This window comes from Ips typographus, linkage group LG1 (assembly GCF_016097725.1).
Source record: "Ips typographus isolate SLU linkage group LG1, UJ_Ityp_2.0, whole genome shotgun sequence".
Lineage (NCBI taxonomy): Eukaryota > Metazoa > Arthropoda > Insecta > Coleoptera > Curculionidae > Ips > Ips typographus.
Window position 1 is genome coordinate 255,433 of NC_138422.1, and position 13,171 is coordinate 268,603.

Here is a 13,171-nt window from a genome sequence, read left to right on the forward strand (position 1 = left end):
AACAAGTACTGGCCAGTGTAACAGTAGAAGTGTGAAAGACAATGATGCCAATTGAATAGTTTTCGCTGATATGTTATATACATAACTTTGATAATTAATAATTATTTAATAGCGGTAGATGACACACCTTTAATATTCCACTGTTTCAAAACTTTTATTATCAATAATTAGGGTTCAGTCTAGCTGTATAGTAAATTGAAAAACTATGTTTTTATAAAGAGTGAAACCTTTGGAAAAGACATTGAACGACGAATGATTTTATTTTAGACTCGCTTGGTAGAATGATTTTGTTGCCACTTGTAAACAAATTATCATGTGATAACTGTCAACTTACTGTACCACTGAATTAAATGCCAAGCTGGAACAATCGCGTAAGCGCCGAATGAGTTAAAATTCCAAGCCTAAAAGACGGATGCAAATTGTGATGATCAGGACATTCAATACTGCAGGCAGGTCTTTCTTTTAGAAAAATTGCTTTAAAATTAAGTTGAAAACACCCACATAACCCTATATAATTTTATAAATGTGAATTATTCAACAAGCAGTTTTTCCTACTTTCTCCAAAAAAAATACAAATTTTGTCTTGGAGCATGACGTTTGAACCTTGAACGAATGTGACATGATAGATGGTAATGGAAAACATAATTTTTAGATAATGTCATGTGAACAAGTGTCTTATAACGCCACATTCTGTTCAGACTGTCGTAAAAGTAGTTCACAACAAACATGACTATGACGTCAACATGTTGTTATTAGGCGACGCGACCTAACTGACAAGAATTGGACTGAATCTTTTATTTGCTAAGTGTTTTTTGGTCAAAAATATGTGTTTAAATAAACTGATTATAAACGAAATTAACGTACCATCAAAACAGTGTAAACGCACTTCACCTCCGACATTTCGGGAGTGAGGGGTAAATCGCCGCAATACCTGAGGATACAGTCAAAGCATTCGATAGCCAGGGGTGTCAGTTCGGGGTCTTCGAGCCGTAAAAGGGGCCCGTCTATTGGGATGCCCTGCCATTTGATAACGTCGGTCTGTTGCTTCCAGGTCCACTCTTTCGACGACTTGTTCTTGGACTTGTGCTGGGACTGTTCCATTCTTTGGTGGTCCAGGCTGGAACACAAAACATCCTCACTGTACCGTCCCAAAAAAAGTGGTTCACCCACCAGCAGCAACAACAAAATAGCGATTTAAGTAAACACCCGACACCATTTTTCATATTATTCCACACTAATGACAGTAACGAAACTTTGTGAAGAAATAACTGCAGCGCAATCGGACGCTTTCAGCATAGTTACCGAGGTTGTTAGTAAAGTTCGTTAAGGCGTATCAGTGAACGGGTAGCAGACAAGGTAGCTCCTTGTAACAAAAATTTGAAAAAACTCGGCATCGAAATTTCTAAGAATGGGCAGAAAATGGCATCTTCGCCATGCTTTCTAATTATTTCTTGCGATAGGCACTGGCTTTGTCTCGCACCGATTCACTCGCACGCTTTATTAAAGTCCGAGTGGAGTGCTTTAAAGTTTGCGTTTCATACGATTCGAACCAATTACAAGGCAGAAAGTGCCAGTAAACAAAAACGAAAAGCTAAAAAACCACCGAAACTAATACCGTGGTCAATAATCGACTTGTTTTATAACAGAAACAGATAACTGAGAAAACTTTAACATTCTGTACATTGCACTTACTCAGCCAATTGTCTGAAATGCTGCATTGCAAATTGCATTAGGGAATATTTGCCAGTTGGTGGTACGGGGCTGCTGGGAGACCGCGCTCCTTCTCTGGATTCGTCCCGGGACATGCGCCGTACGGGCGACTGGTCGTCCATGGATCGGACTGGACTCAAATTGCTGGACACAATGTCCGGTCGTTCTTGGTTGGGTGATCGACTGCGATGTTGTGATTTTGCTTGAATCTATCAATCAAAAAAAGCTAAAATTAGATTACTCCAGATTTATGTAAATCTAAATAGGAACTACATTTCACATCTACTCCACAATGAATAAAATGAGCATGCTTGGCTTTATTTAACAGTACTTTTTGTACTCATCTCCAGATTTCTAATGAAAATAAACTTGTCAGAATTCTGCACGAACGTCGCCTCATGCTAAACCTTAAAAACACATTAGAAAAATCTCATTCTAGAGAATCAAGAGCTATAACATTCTTACACACAGTTATTAGTGTAGGTGCAGCCCCAAGAAGAATAGTGTCACGATCTAATTTTTTATTGTAACGAGGGGACGTGTAGGCAGGGGTCGTAATAACTGATGATGAACGGGGGACTCTAATTTACTGAAAATTTTCTTTGTAAATACCAAATTACATACAATATTGGTGGATTTAAATTAAGAGTATATTCAGCTATCCAAATATGTAAAAATGGCTTCCAATTTTCTAAAAAAAAGTGAATGTAGCTCTGAAATATGCTAATATGATGATTTTTTTGACTGAAACAATTCTGACAGCGCTTAGGTGATTAAACCGGCTAAAAACTGTAAAATCTTGACACTGAAACCGAGCAATTAACTGGTACATGACGGTTTTGTTTCAATTAACCAAATGACCCCCTTCTTTTCCGCCATAATTAATTACGAACCATATTCTAGCCGGTTTGAAGCAATTAGACGGCAGATCGTGATGATGATGGAAAATGTAATAAAACCAAACACGTTCGGGCGTTTTCTACTCTAGTTAACCTACACCAAAACACGCACTTCGATATGGTTAACCTGTAGAAGGTACAAACCTGTATACACTAGACACTAAACGAAAAAGTGAGAGTTGATTCTAAGACAAAGTTGTAAAATTAAGTTGCAGTAGTAATTTACTTTCATTTGTCCTTTTTCGAACTGGTTTTTAACAGAATCATCAACAAGGAAGTCACATTAGTTGCTGATGTAACGTTTTCACAAACATACAATCTCCATTGACTTGGCCAGTGGCTGAAGAGCTTCTTGAAAGGTTCAAAGTCAAATTACACTTAAATTAGCGTGTAATTGATATGGTAGACCGGCAATATGGTCCAAACCAATTAACGATCTAATACAATTTGAGTGGTACTCGACCGGTAGTCCCGTAACGGCGTTTTATCCGGGCTCCCATATGTACCAATAGGTACTGTAATATTTTTCTGGTTCCGGTTCAAGAACGGCAGCCGGTACTCGACTTATTTTCGTTGCAATGACGAACTATAGAAAAAATCGGAAGTTTTGTTCCATGCATTATTAAAAAAAAATTTCATAATGCCATACTTTGGTGCGTGACGACCTTGTGCGACCTCTGCGCGTGTAATTTATGGTACCGGATTTGAATCTCGCTACTCCGGAACCACCGATTATTAATCCACCATGCGTATCAAATTATTCGCATTCACAGCGGTGCTAATTTCTATTATTACCATGAAATCATCATCGCAGATAGTTTTAATAATAAATCAGGCAATTTCAAGCTTGCTTGATGGATATTAAAAATATTTCTTAGAGATCTTTGAAGAAGGGAGATAAATAAAACATAGTTATGTCTAATTTATGGTAATACTGAATGAAACATTTAAGCAACCTAGTATCGTCCACGGTTTCCAACTATTCCATAGTCACATAGTGTAAGCCTTTTTAAATGGGATAAAAATATACTTCTGATTTTGTGCAAGAACCTCATTGATATCTGTCAGCTTCTGTACTTTTATATTTACCTTTTTTTTTATCATAAATCATTGAGGAATTTAAGAAAAAAATGGATGAAAAAGAATGGATTTTTTATGAATTCATGACTTAACTAAAATTTCAACACCCTGATCTCAGAAATAACGTCATTGCGGTCAAATGTACACAAGATGATAATTTTTTTGACGTCTTTAGAGCTTCTAGTTTCTCTGTTTGTTACAATATTTATGGGACACCCTATATAAGCTAAAATAAAAACAAAATAAGCAAATTGGTCTCTCTTTACACCAATCAACTTTTTTTTTCTTATTTTTATGTTTCCGCAATGGACCGATTTTGATGTGTTTGTTTTTTGATCAAAAATATTATGTGATAAGTGGTGCTTGAACCACCAGATTCTGGCGTAATTTCACTAAATCCGTACTGACATACTGACATTATTATTACCTCCTTTTCGGCAGAATCACCGGTGGTGCTCGAGCAGGCACTAGAACTTGTGCTGTCCTTGTCACTCCCCTTTGAACTCTGTTCCAAACTCACTTGTCCCACCAGCTCCAACACACTGGCAGTCGAAGCAAACACTCTTCCTTCCTTTTTCTCAGCCGGATGGTTTTTCCGGTGCTCTTCTATCACCACCGGCCCACCCGTACCGTTTCGACTTTTGCAATTTTTGCCGCCCATATTGTTGTTGTTTTTGTCCCTTTTGCAATCCTCCCGTAAATTTTCGAATCTGGCCAGGATCTCTTTCACAGACACCTTGGGTTCGTACTCCTCGGGGATGGTTTCCATGCGCGCGTTCTGTTCGCAGCGCTTTTCCGCGACTGCGCACTTGGCGCCATCGTAACAGTCGCTGGTGACGTATTCGTAGGATGTTTCCGAACTGGATTCAGATTTGGTCCAGGACCTGCGCGGATTCGGGTATGACGCATGCAAGATTCGCAGAAAATGTTGGAAATTCAGTACCATCGTTCGAAAGGGTTACGCGAGTTTATAAGGCGGCATGGTGCCGGCGAATGAGACGACAAAAGACTGTCGCTCGATCAGTTTGCAAGAAAACTTTTTCTCCGGTTATTGTGTTAGATGAAATTAATTACCATAAAAATGGCTTTTGCCATAAATAATGAATCTCGAGGTGATTGTCGTCTGCTGCAATAAGGAGATTTTGCACTCGGTGACGTTATTTCTTACTCGGTAAATCACCAGGTTGCATCTTTATCAAGATGGCTGGCAAGAGTAGAAAAAGCTTAATTTAACTTACTGACTCAAATTGCAATTGCAAATCTCAAAAACTAACTGTAATAGTGAATTCTTTAAAGCGTTTTGTTTCCCCCACCAGTCAACCAATATCGGTGAAAGTAGACGTCTTGCTTGATTACAATTAAAATTACAATAAATCAGACTAAAGTGACGTAATGGGATTGGCGGGTCCCATCGGAAAATAAACAAATAATTGATTACTTTATTACAAAACACTTTAAAGAAAGCTGGTGAAAATACACCATAGACAACATACTAATAATTAGATTCCAACCTGTATTATTAGACAACCGTGAAATCGTCATGCCACTTTGATTCTGGGTGCGAATTTCCGTAACAGGTCGTGTTTGACAGAAAAGCAAATAAGAACACGTAGAAATTCGGGATGGTTAAAAGGGACTGCTGAAAAAACCCTGTAGATTTTTGTAACGAGGTGGGTTACCTTACAAGTATAAGTTGAACAGAAAATACCAATGTTTCTTGAAACTTTCGTTAATAATATGCCTGAGGAAAGAACTTAAATGACAAGTCGACTTATTTTGAGGTTTTTTTATACGCTTCTGTGTTTAACGATAAAAAAACAAAAAGTTTCTAAACCAAAAGTGGCATAGCTTTATTAATATTTACATATAACAATAACTACAAAATCAATGCAGGAAATTTGTCACTTTCCTGAATTTTCCTGATTTTCAACTGGTTTTGATGGTACTGAATTTTCAACAAATCAAGCCGCGAAAACCCTCACCTGGTGCTGCCGCACGCGTCCTGAGAATAAACTTCACATCTCACTTGAAAAGGGCCGGGTTTCCCCGAATCTCCTCCATAATCCGATTCCTGGCTGTCGTCACTCTGCGACGAATTCGCCAGACTATCCAGGGAATTCGCCTTAAAATTGTCCCGCAATCCCGATTTTCCGTAATTTTTCCACGTTGTTTTATTCATTTTTGCGTGTCGGACCGCTGCTAGGCCATATTTTCTCGGCCTTGACCGAGCGCAACTCCGATTACAACCGCAGATGACGACGAACGCAAAACGAAGACGCGTTTACCAAGCGACGAGTACGGTATGAATGGTATGACGATAGTCATGCGTTGGTTTGATTTGATGGGCGGTCAGATGAGCTCTGATAGTTCTGCGGATGACCTGCAGGATGACCAGATCTAGGCCTGTTAGATTTTTTACAGGCCAAAGACCGAAACCGCATAGAGTCGTATATGAACTTATTTATTGTTGTTTACTTATTATTATTACCACATTTCTGATCTATACACCTGAACACTTCATGTCATAAAACATAAAACTGAAGGAGAACTGTTGATTACGGCCTAGATTATCAGCATAGTAGGCGCTGGCAATGCAATGCCGATTTTCTGGGCCACATTGTAATACCGTAAAGCCGTGTATGAAGAGGATATTCCTCTAGAAAATCGAAATGTAACTAATTTATTCATTTTTCGCTCAAATACGATCAGGTCCATAACAATTTTTGTTTAGATTATTCTGATTCTTGTCGCTTTAGACGTATTTGCTTAAGTGTGAAAGTTGTAATTTGTAAAACAATTAAATGTTAAATCTATCGTTCGACTTCAAATTAATAGAATGAAAATAGAAATGCGGTGAAACTTTAGATAAATGCCAAAATCATATCAATTTCTATAATTAAAAGCAATTAAAGTTGATGTCTAAATTTCTTGTAAAACAGATTTGATTGATGAAATAAAATAGTTAAAAATACCAGGTGTCTCAGTCGAAAACCCATTTTAAATGCTTAAAACATTTGCAGTTAGTCATTCATTTTTTTTTCAGTCTAAAGTTAATTTTCAGTTGGTTTTTGTTGACACATAAGGGAGACTAGCGAGAGTAAAAAAGTGTATACTAAAATATAGCCAGTTTAGTTTAAAACAATTGTATCAAAACCAAACACAGCGACAGAGAAAAAACACTAGTTTTGTCATTTGAACATCATCAGACACAATCTGATTATTGATTTCTAATGATGCTTAAAAGACGAAACTAGTTACACTGAAATCTTAGCTCAAACGAGCATTTTTAATAAGATCTAAGAAAAATAATAACAATATAATAATGAAAAAAGTAACATGGCCGTAACTAATACGCTGTTTCCACTCTGATTCCCCAATTTATGGGCATCTTCGATGGTATATGGCGTGCTAATGGTATACATTTCTATTCGTTAATGGGCGTTAATAGTAAATGGACGTGGTGTTTGGCGGGCATAATAGCGCAAAAAACGCATAAAATAATACGTTGTGGTTATTACAAGAATGTAGAATGATGGAATTTTCTTTTTTTTAAGTAGGCTTGAAAATTACGATTAATTACTCTTCCATATACACTTAATTGCTCTTATGCAGGCTGAGAGTGGTTGTAAGTATACAGTGAAAACTAACTTTAACTTTAAAAAGACAAATGCTTCAAGTGACGACACTGAGCCTCGTTTCTGGAAAATACCAGTGAGTTTCTCAAATTGTATTCAGAATTTAGATTAAGTACTACAGTACGAAGCTTTTAAATACAGGGTGTCCCAATATTTTTTGTAATAAAGCTGCAGTTTCTGTCTCACCAAATTTTCCTAACAAATCTACCAAAAATTTGTAAGATTGATCTAGATAGCTTAACTGTGTAGGTTGTTTTAACAGTTACCGAACCTTTTACCAAAAATAGTCATGTGAAACCTTTTTTATTCTCCCCTTATTTGTTATAATATTCAAAATATATATGAAGAATTTATACAGGATAGTTTGCTAAAAACTGCATCGATTGATAATAAAAAAGTACAAATAAAAAAAATCTCAAAAAAACCAAGCCCTAATTCGAAAAAAAATTGTTTGTTTATGAAATAACAACCATTTGCTATCTTCTTACCCAGCTTACCCTTATCTACATTTAGTTGGCAATCAAAAAAAAATTCTTACCAGAAAACAAGGTGGCAAATTTGTGGTTGTAAAGACCAAAATGGTCAAATTTAAACTTTGTCCACTTTGGCAGTCTATCGCGTGATTATTATTTTCAAAAATATTCTTGCAAGCTGACAACTGAAACGTTGGTAAATATCTGAATATATCGGTATTATAGTTCAAATAACTCATTTCATTTATCTGTTTCTTTAAGCCTCAATTTATCTAAATATGTCAGCTTAACAGCATAACACCTGTCACAAGTTTAAAATGTCGAAAACACTCGTAAATGGTGTTTCCTACAAATAAAAATCGAAAAAATACGTGTCAAACGTTTTTACTTTGTATTAAGAAAAATGGCTTTATTACTAAACACCATAAAATATAAAATAATAAAACACTTACCTTTCTGTACTCCTGGCAAAACCGGGTGACCATCTCTGAAATCTGTTGAGCTCGGGGCGTGTGAAGAGTGACCCGGCCTTGAGGACCATCGAGGCTCACCGTGGTAGGCCTGGGCGCGGTGCACAAGTTGATGTCGCTCAGAGGAAAAGATTTAATCACTTGTAAGTGGTTTTGTTCGCGTTTTACTAGGTGGACACCCCAATGCGAGACTGCGACCAGCTGAACTTCTGAAAGCTACGAAACATTTTTTTTCAGTGAACTGTCAGTTGGTGATAGACAGGAATAAGGTACCTGCGCAGCTCCTGACACTGGAAACAATCTTGAGAAGTATAATGGCCAAGTTCTGGCCAACTCGATGGCGTTCCTTTTGATGTTAGCCCTGTGCGAGCTATTGTAGTTTTCCGCGGTGACCCCATAACCTGATAGCATGTTAACCCCAGCTCGTTTTTCATTCGGGGTCAGTCTAATACACGGTGTCAGTCCGTAGACGTCGGCTACTATTTGACAGAAGATCAAGTGGAGGGCGTTCAGCGGACCTACGAATCCTAAACAGTTTACAACAAACTTCAAGCCCTACTAACTTTCTTTTACCTAAAGGTTCTGAAGGTGAGAAGTATTCCTTCCTGACCCTTAATAGCCAAGACACCCTGTTGTAGGTCACATAAGCTGAAGAACCTAACGGTAGAACTCTGCCAGGAGACGTGGGGGAGCGAGGCTCGTCGACTTCGTCGGCAACTGGCCGGTTCACAGGTGATTTGGTTGGAGGTGGAGTCTTGATCGGTCGCATAAATTCCGGCCATTCTTGCACCACTAAAAACCAGCAGCCCTATAAAGTTGTGTCAATTTGCAGGGTGGTCTAATAGAACCTTCTTGACGGTCCGTCTTATCAGTGATGGAAGTAGAGGCGACCGAATGTTTCTTCTCTCTTTCTAAAGCGCTTTTGTTCATTTGATGGGTACGGAAAGTAGGTCGTTCGCTTGGGTCTTTGATTACGTGATTGCGAGATTTTTCGAATTTTCTTTCTTCACGGTCCCAACTGCAACAAAATAAATTATAGATATAATGGGATATTTTTAAAATCTTTCTGGTGACAAAGTTAATCGGACTGCTTAAACAGAAAAACAAATCATCCGTAAAATTGTAAATAAAGAGGGAATTATTGAGTGATTTAATACAGTGTGTCCCAAATTCTCGATAACCGTAAAAGTTACAAGGTCGGTCCTTATTAACAAAGCCAAAAAGAGTTTTTAAACTAAGATGTCATTACGGCTCTTTTTTACGTAGAACACGATGGCGTAATTAGCAAAAATCTATAGACATTGGTTTCCGAGATATGGATGATGACTCTGTAAATTTGTATTACCGCCATCCTAAATTTTTGCATTTTTGGAAACCTATTCATATTCACGTTTTTTGTACTCTAGGACTTCCAGAAACAACAAAAAACTATCTACATATTAAAAAAATAACAGCTTACCGTTATTGCTTATAAACACACTCAATCAAACCAAACAACCGTAATGGAACGTGAAATTCAAATGCAAGTGAATTTGTTACGATATTGTGCATAAATAAATTAATAACGACCAGTTTGACGAAATCCGGCTATTAAGCAGGCAATTATATTAGTCCAATTAACCAGTTAAACAGCTTTTCTTAAGGGCATATCTTGAAATATGCATTGGCCATTTTGAAGGTCGCCCCGCCGAACGCCGGGTGGTCACCGTAACATTAGAATGTCATTTTCAAGTCACGTGACTAGCTATACACAACGCTTAAACACTGATTTAGAAAAATCATAGATTTTGAAAACCTATTTTTATTGCCTTATAATTTATTCCTCCCTCCCAACTTACCGTCCGCCAACTTCTCGAGGTTCAATAGATGTTATAGTGGTAGACTCGGCTAGTTCCCAACTATCCCTGGACATTCTGCCGTCGTTTCTGTCGCTGTCTATAACAAAATCAAAGTTAACCAACACGAACATAAAAGTACCGCCAAGAAATCTGTACCTTCCTGAGCCCAACTGGTAGCATCGTTTTGCGTCTCGGTGATGTTGCTCTGTACCTCCCAGTTGGCGCTAAACGAGTTCCTCTTAGAGTTGTTTTGCTGCATCACACGATTCTGGTGGACCCCGAAAGTGTCGCGATCTTGGCGTTGAGCCATGAAAGACGACTGGTGATCCGGTTTCTGGGCGTGAAACTCTCTGTAAGGTCAAGTTATAGTGGAAATGTTGGTTAGTTGTTGTACTGGTTCACTTTTGAGTTTTAAACGTCTCCCTTGGTGGTTCTATTGGAGGTGGGGGTTGATTAGGTCTTACTATTGGCGGAGGCGGTGCAGGGCTGGAAGGTGCCGGTGGTAGAGAGTTCGGGCCGATAGGAGGCGGTGGCGGTCCTGGTTTCCAGTTACTACTCGCCCAGCTTTGTTGTGTCGGCGATTTGCCACCATTCTAAATTGAAAAATCTCTTGGTAGGTATATACATAGTTTGAAATTATAAAAAAGTCAAAATTATCCACATTAGTACACAACATCAACGTATTGATTAATGGATCACTGAGTTACGAATCATTAGTATTAATATACAATTAAAAAACGTACGATTTGGGGTGAGTCCGGGCTGGATTTTCCACTGGTACTATCGTCTCCCCACCTACCGGACAGTTGTTGTTCCAACATTAGCTTTCTTGTCTCCTCCAGTTTGCTCACAGATCTAGAAGGTTTTTCCATCTTGGCGCTGCTACTTGTCGATCTCACCGAATGATTGGCGGTGACTCTTTCTAGCCGTTGTTTCATTTCACTGCTCAATTTGATTTTTCCGATGCTTCCTGAAAGTTTACCACTTTTACCTCCTGTTGAACTGAATTAAGACAAATAAGTGTACCTGGTGATGGTCTGGAAGCGCCAATTTCAAAAGCCTTTTTCGAGTTGGTCCTTGTTAATTTGTCCGCGTCTTTAACGATCGGTTCGAAATCAATCTCGTCCCACTCTATTGACGTTTCAGTTTTCACGGAGCCATTTGACGTCATCATTGACTCTTTGTTGGGCGTTACTTTTCTCTCCTTTTGACGCATCTTAAAGTGCATAAAGTCTTCTCCGTTCTCGTGGCTTCCGTCTCCTTTGGGGGGTGGCCATCTCCACTTTCCGATTCGAACCGTTTTGGCTCTTCCGTATGGATCCATAAATGGTCTTGTTTCACTGGGGTCGCATTCGTCGATTGGTGGTGGCATCGGAGGCGGCGCAGGAATGCCACTTCTGCTCTGTCCACTTTGATTTGAATCTGAACTTGCTTTCCTAGACTTATAGTCTGAAACATGTTTTTAATTTTGACTTAACGTTATATGAAATTAATGTAACTAACCGGAAGAACCAACACTGGGTGAACTGGACTTTCTCAGAACACCAGTTGATTTTCGGTTTTGAGGCGCTTGATGCACCTGAGCCTTCACGGTGGTTTGAATGGTCTCGGTAACTTTAACGTTCACGTCTTTTCCGTTGACATTTTGAGTGAGCAACTGCTGCAACGCCTGATTTTGAGCCAGCAGTTGCTGTTGGATTTGTATGTTTTGAGCCATGGCGCTCTGCAGGAACGCTCTTTGCAAGTTCTGCTGGTAGGCGGCCAGTTCGGTACCGTTTTGAGCCAAACCAACCTAAACACATATTCTTTCAGGAAACGAATAGTGCAGCTGAAATGTTATTACCTGAGGCACATTGAATACAGGAACGAAACCCTCCTGTGTGGGACTGAGCAGGGGCATCATCAAGGGAGCCGGGCTGACTAAGGGCGCTGGTATGCTGGGATAGTTAAAACTGGAAGACGATGCTCCGCTTTGAGTGGAACCGCCACCTTTGATCGAGTCCACTAAATGGTCTTTTTCAGTCAGAGTTTTTATACTGTCATTGATGAAAATTGGACGGAAGAGGTCGCTAATGTAGTCGTCCACGTTGGTGTTGGTGGTCGAGCCTGGTGGCTGGGGGGTGGTGATGTTTTCCACTTCTTGATCGAGCATCGAACTTCCCTATTAAAAAAAAAACAGTTGCTTTTTGTTGACTATACGTTTATAATAACTGATTAACACTCACCTGACTTACTTGACTGTTTGTTCTGTCTCGATGACCGCCACCTTTGATTCTTAAAACCATTTGGGAAACATCTGATAAAACGTTCAATTGGGAGTCAACCACACTTTTTCCCATCACTTCATCCAAAAAGTCATCCAACCCTTCAATGTAGTCTTCTTCAGGCACACGATTCCCACCACCTAGACACACATTTGTTAAACATCACACAGGCTGCAAGTTGAACACTGCACCTTTAATGCTAGCAGCCAGAGACCGAGCATCGGATAACTCGTCTAGGTTCCCATCCAGAACCGGACTGAACAGTTCATCCAAGAACTGATCCACGTCGCTAGCTTGCGATGGAACTCGCACCCTTCTGACGTGCGATGCTAAGCTGGGCGCTTCGCTAGTATCGGACATAGCGGAGCTTCGCACCCCCGATTCGGATTTCTCGATATAAGCTCTGCTTGAATGACTTCCAGCAGCTGGTACTTTTTTTCCTACAAAAACCAGTATTCAACCAAATCTCAAAGTGTATAAAACATCAACTTACCAGCGTACTGCGATTTGATGTATCTGGGAGTACTACGGTCTCGATGCGAGGTACTAACGCTCCCGATATCCGGATATTCAAAATCGATCTCTTGCTTGGACATGTAATTCTGATGTTGCATTACGACTGGTTTAATGGGTGCCAATTGTTCTACCGAATGGTAACGTTCATTTAGTTTTGAGGTCTGCGACAGACCAAGTTCTACCAATGGGTTGGGTTCGGGAAGGGGGGGTTCGCCTAGGAGGTTGTCCAGACTTCTAGATCGTGTTTTTTCCTGATCGAAGTATCTAGAAAAGATACATTTTAAGT

At 39.3% G+C, this 13,171-nt stretch overlaps 1 protein-coding gene across 1 annotated transcript in view; it reads right to left on the reverse strand.

Annotated features, from left to right (window-relative positions):
• Nucleotides 1-13,171, reverse strand: part of Myo10A (unconventional myosin 10A) — a 29,021-nt gene that overhangs the window by 2,591 nt on the left and 13,259 nt on the right. The window contains exons 17-32 of the mRNA XM_081988936.1: nucleotides 12,863-13,149; nucleotides 12,561-12,809; nucleotides 12,331-12,509; nucleotides 11,949-12,266; nucleotides 11,609-11,897; nucleotides 11,132-11,554; nucleotides 10,849-11,075; nucleotides 10,508-10,698; nucleotides 10,262-10,455; nucleotides 10,106-10,202; nucleotides 9,116-9,285; nucleotides 8,841-9,059; nucleotides 8,541-8,785; nucleotides 8,250-8,483; nucleotides 1,693-1,919; nucleotides 865-1,117 (exon numbers count right to left, since the gene is read on the reverse strand). Coding sequence (XP_081845062.1) covers nucleotides 865-1,117; nucleotides 1,693-1,919; nucleotides 8,250-8,483; nucleotides 8,541-8,785; nucleotides 8,841-9,059; nucleotides 9,116-9,285; nucleotides 10,106-10,202; nucleotides 10,262-10,455; nucleotides 10,508-10,698; nucleotides 10,849-11,075; nucleotides 11,132-11,554; nucleotides 11,609-11,897; nucleotides 11,949-12,266; nucleotides 12,331-12,509; nucleotides 12,561-12,809; nucleotides 12,863-13,149 — 3,802 coding nt within the window. The remainder of the gene's footprint in view (nucleotides 1-864; nucleotides 1,118-1,692; nucleotides 1,920-8,249; nucleotides 8,484-8,540; nucleotides 8,786-8,840; nucleotides 9,060-9,115; nucleotides 9,286-10,105; nucleotides 10,203-10,261; nucleotides 10,456-10,507; nucleotides 10,699-10,848; nucleotides 11,076-11,131; nucleotides 11,555-11,608; nucleotides 11,898-11,948; nucleotides 12,267-12,330; nucleotides 12,510-12,560; nucleotides 12,810-12,862; nucleotides 13,150-13,171) is intronic.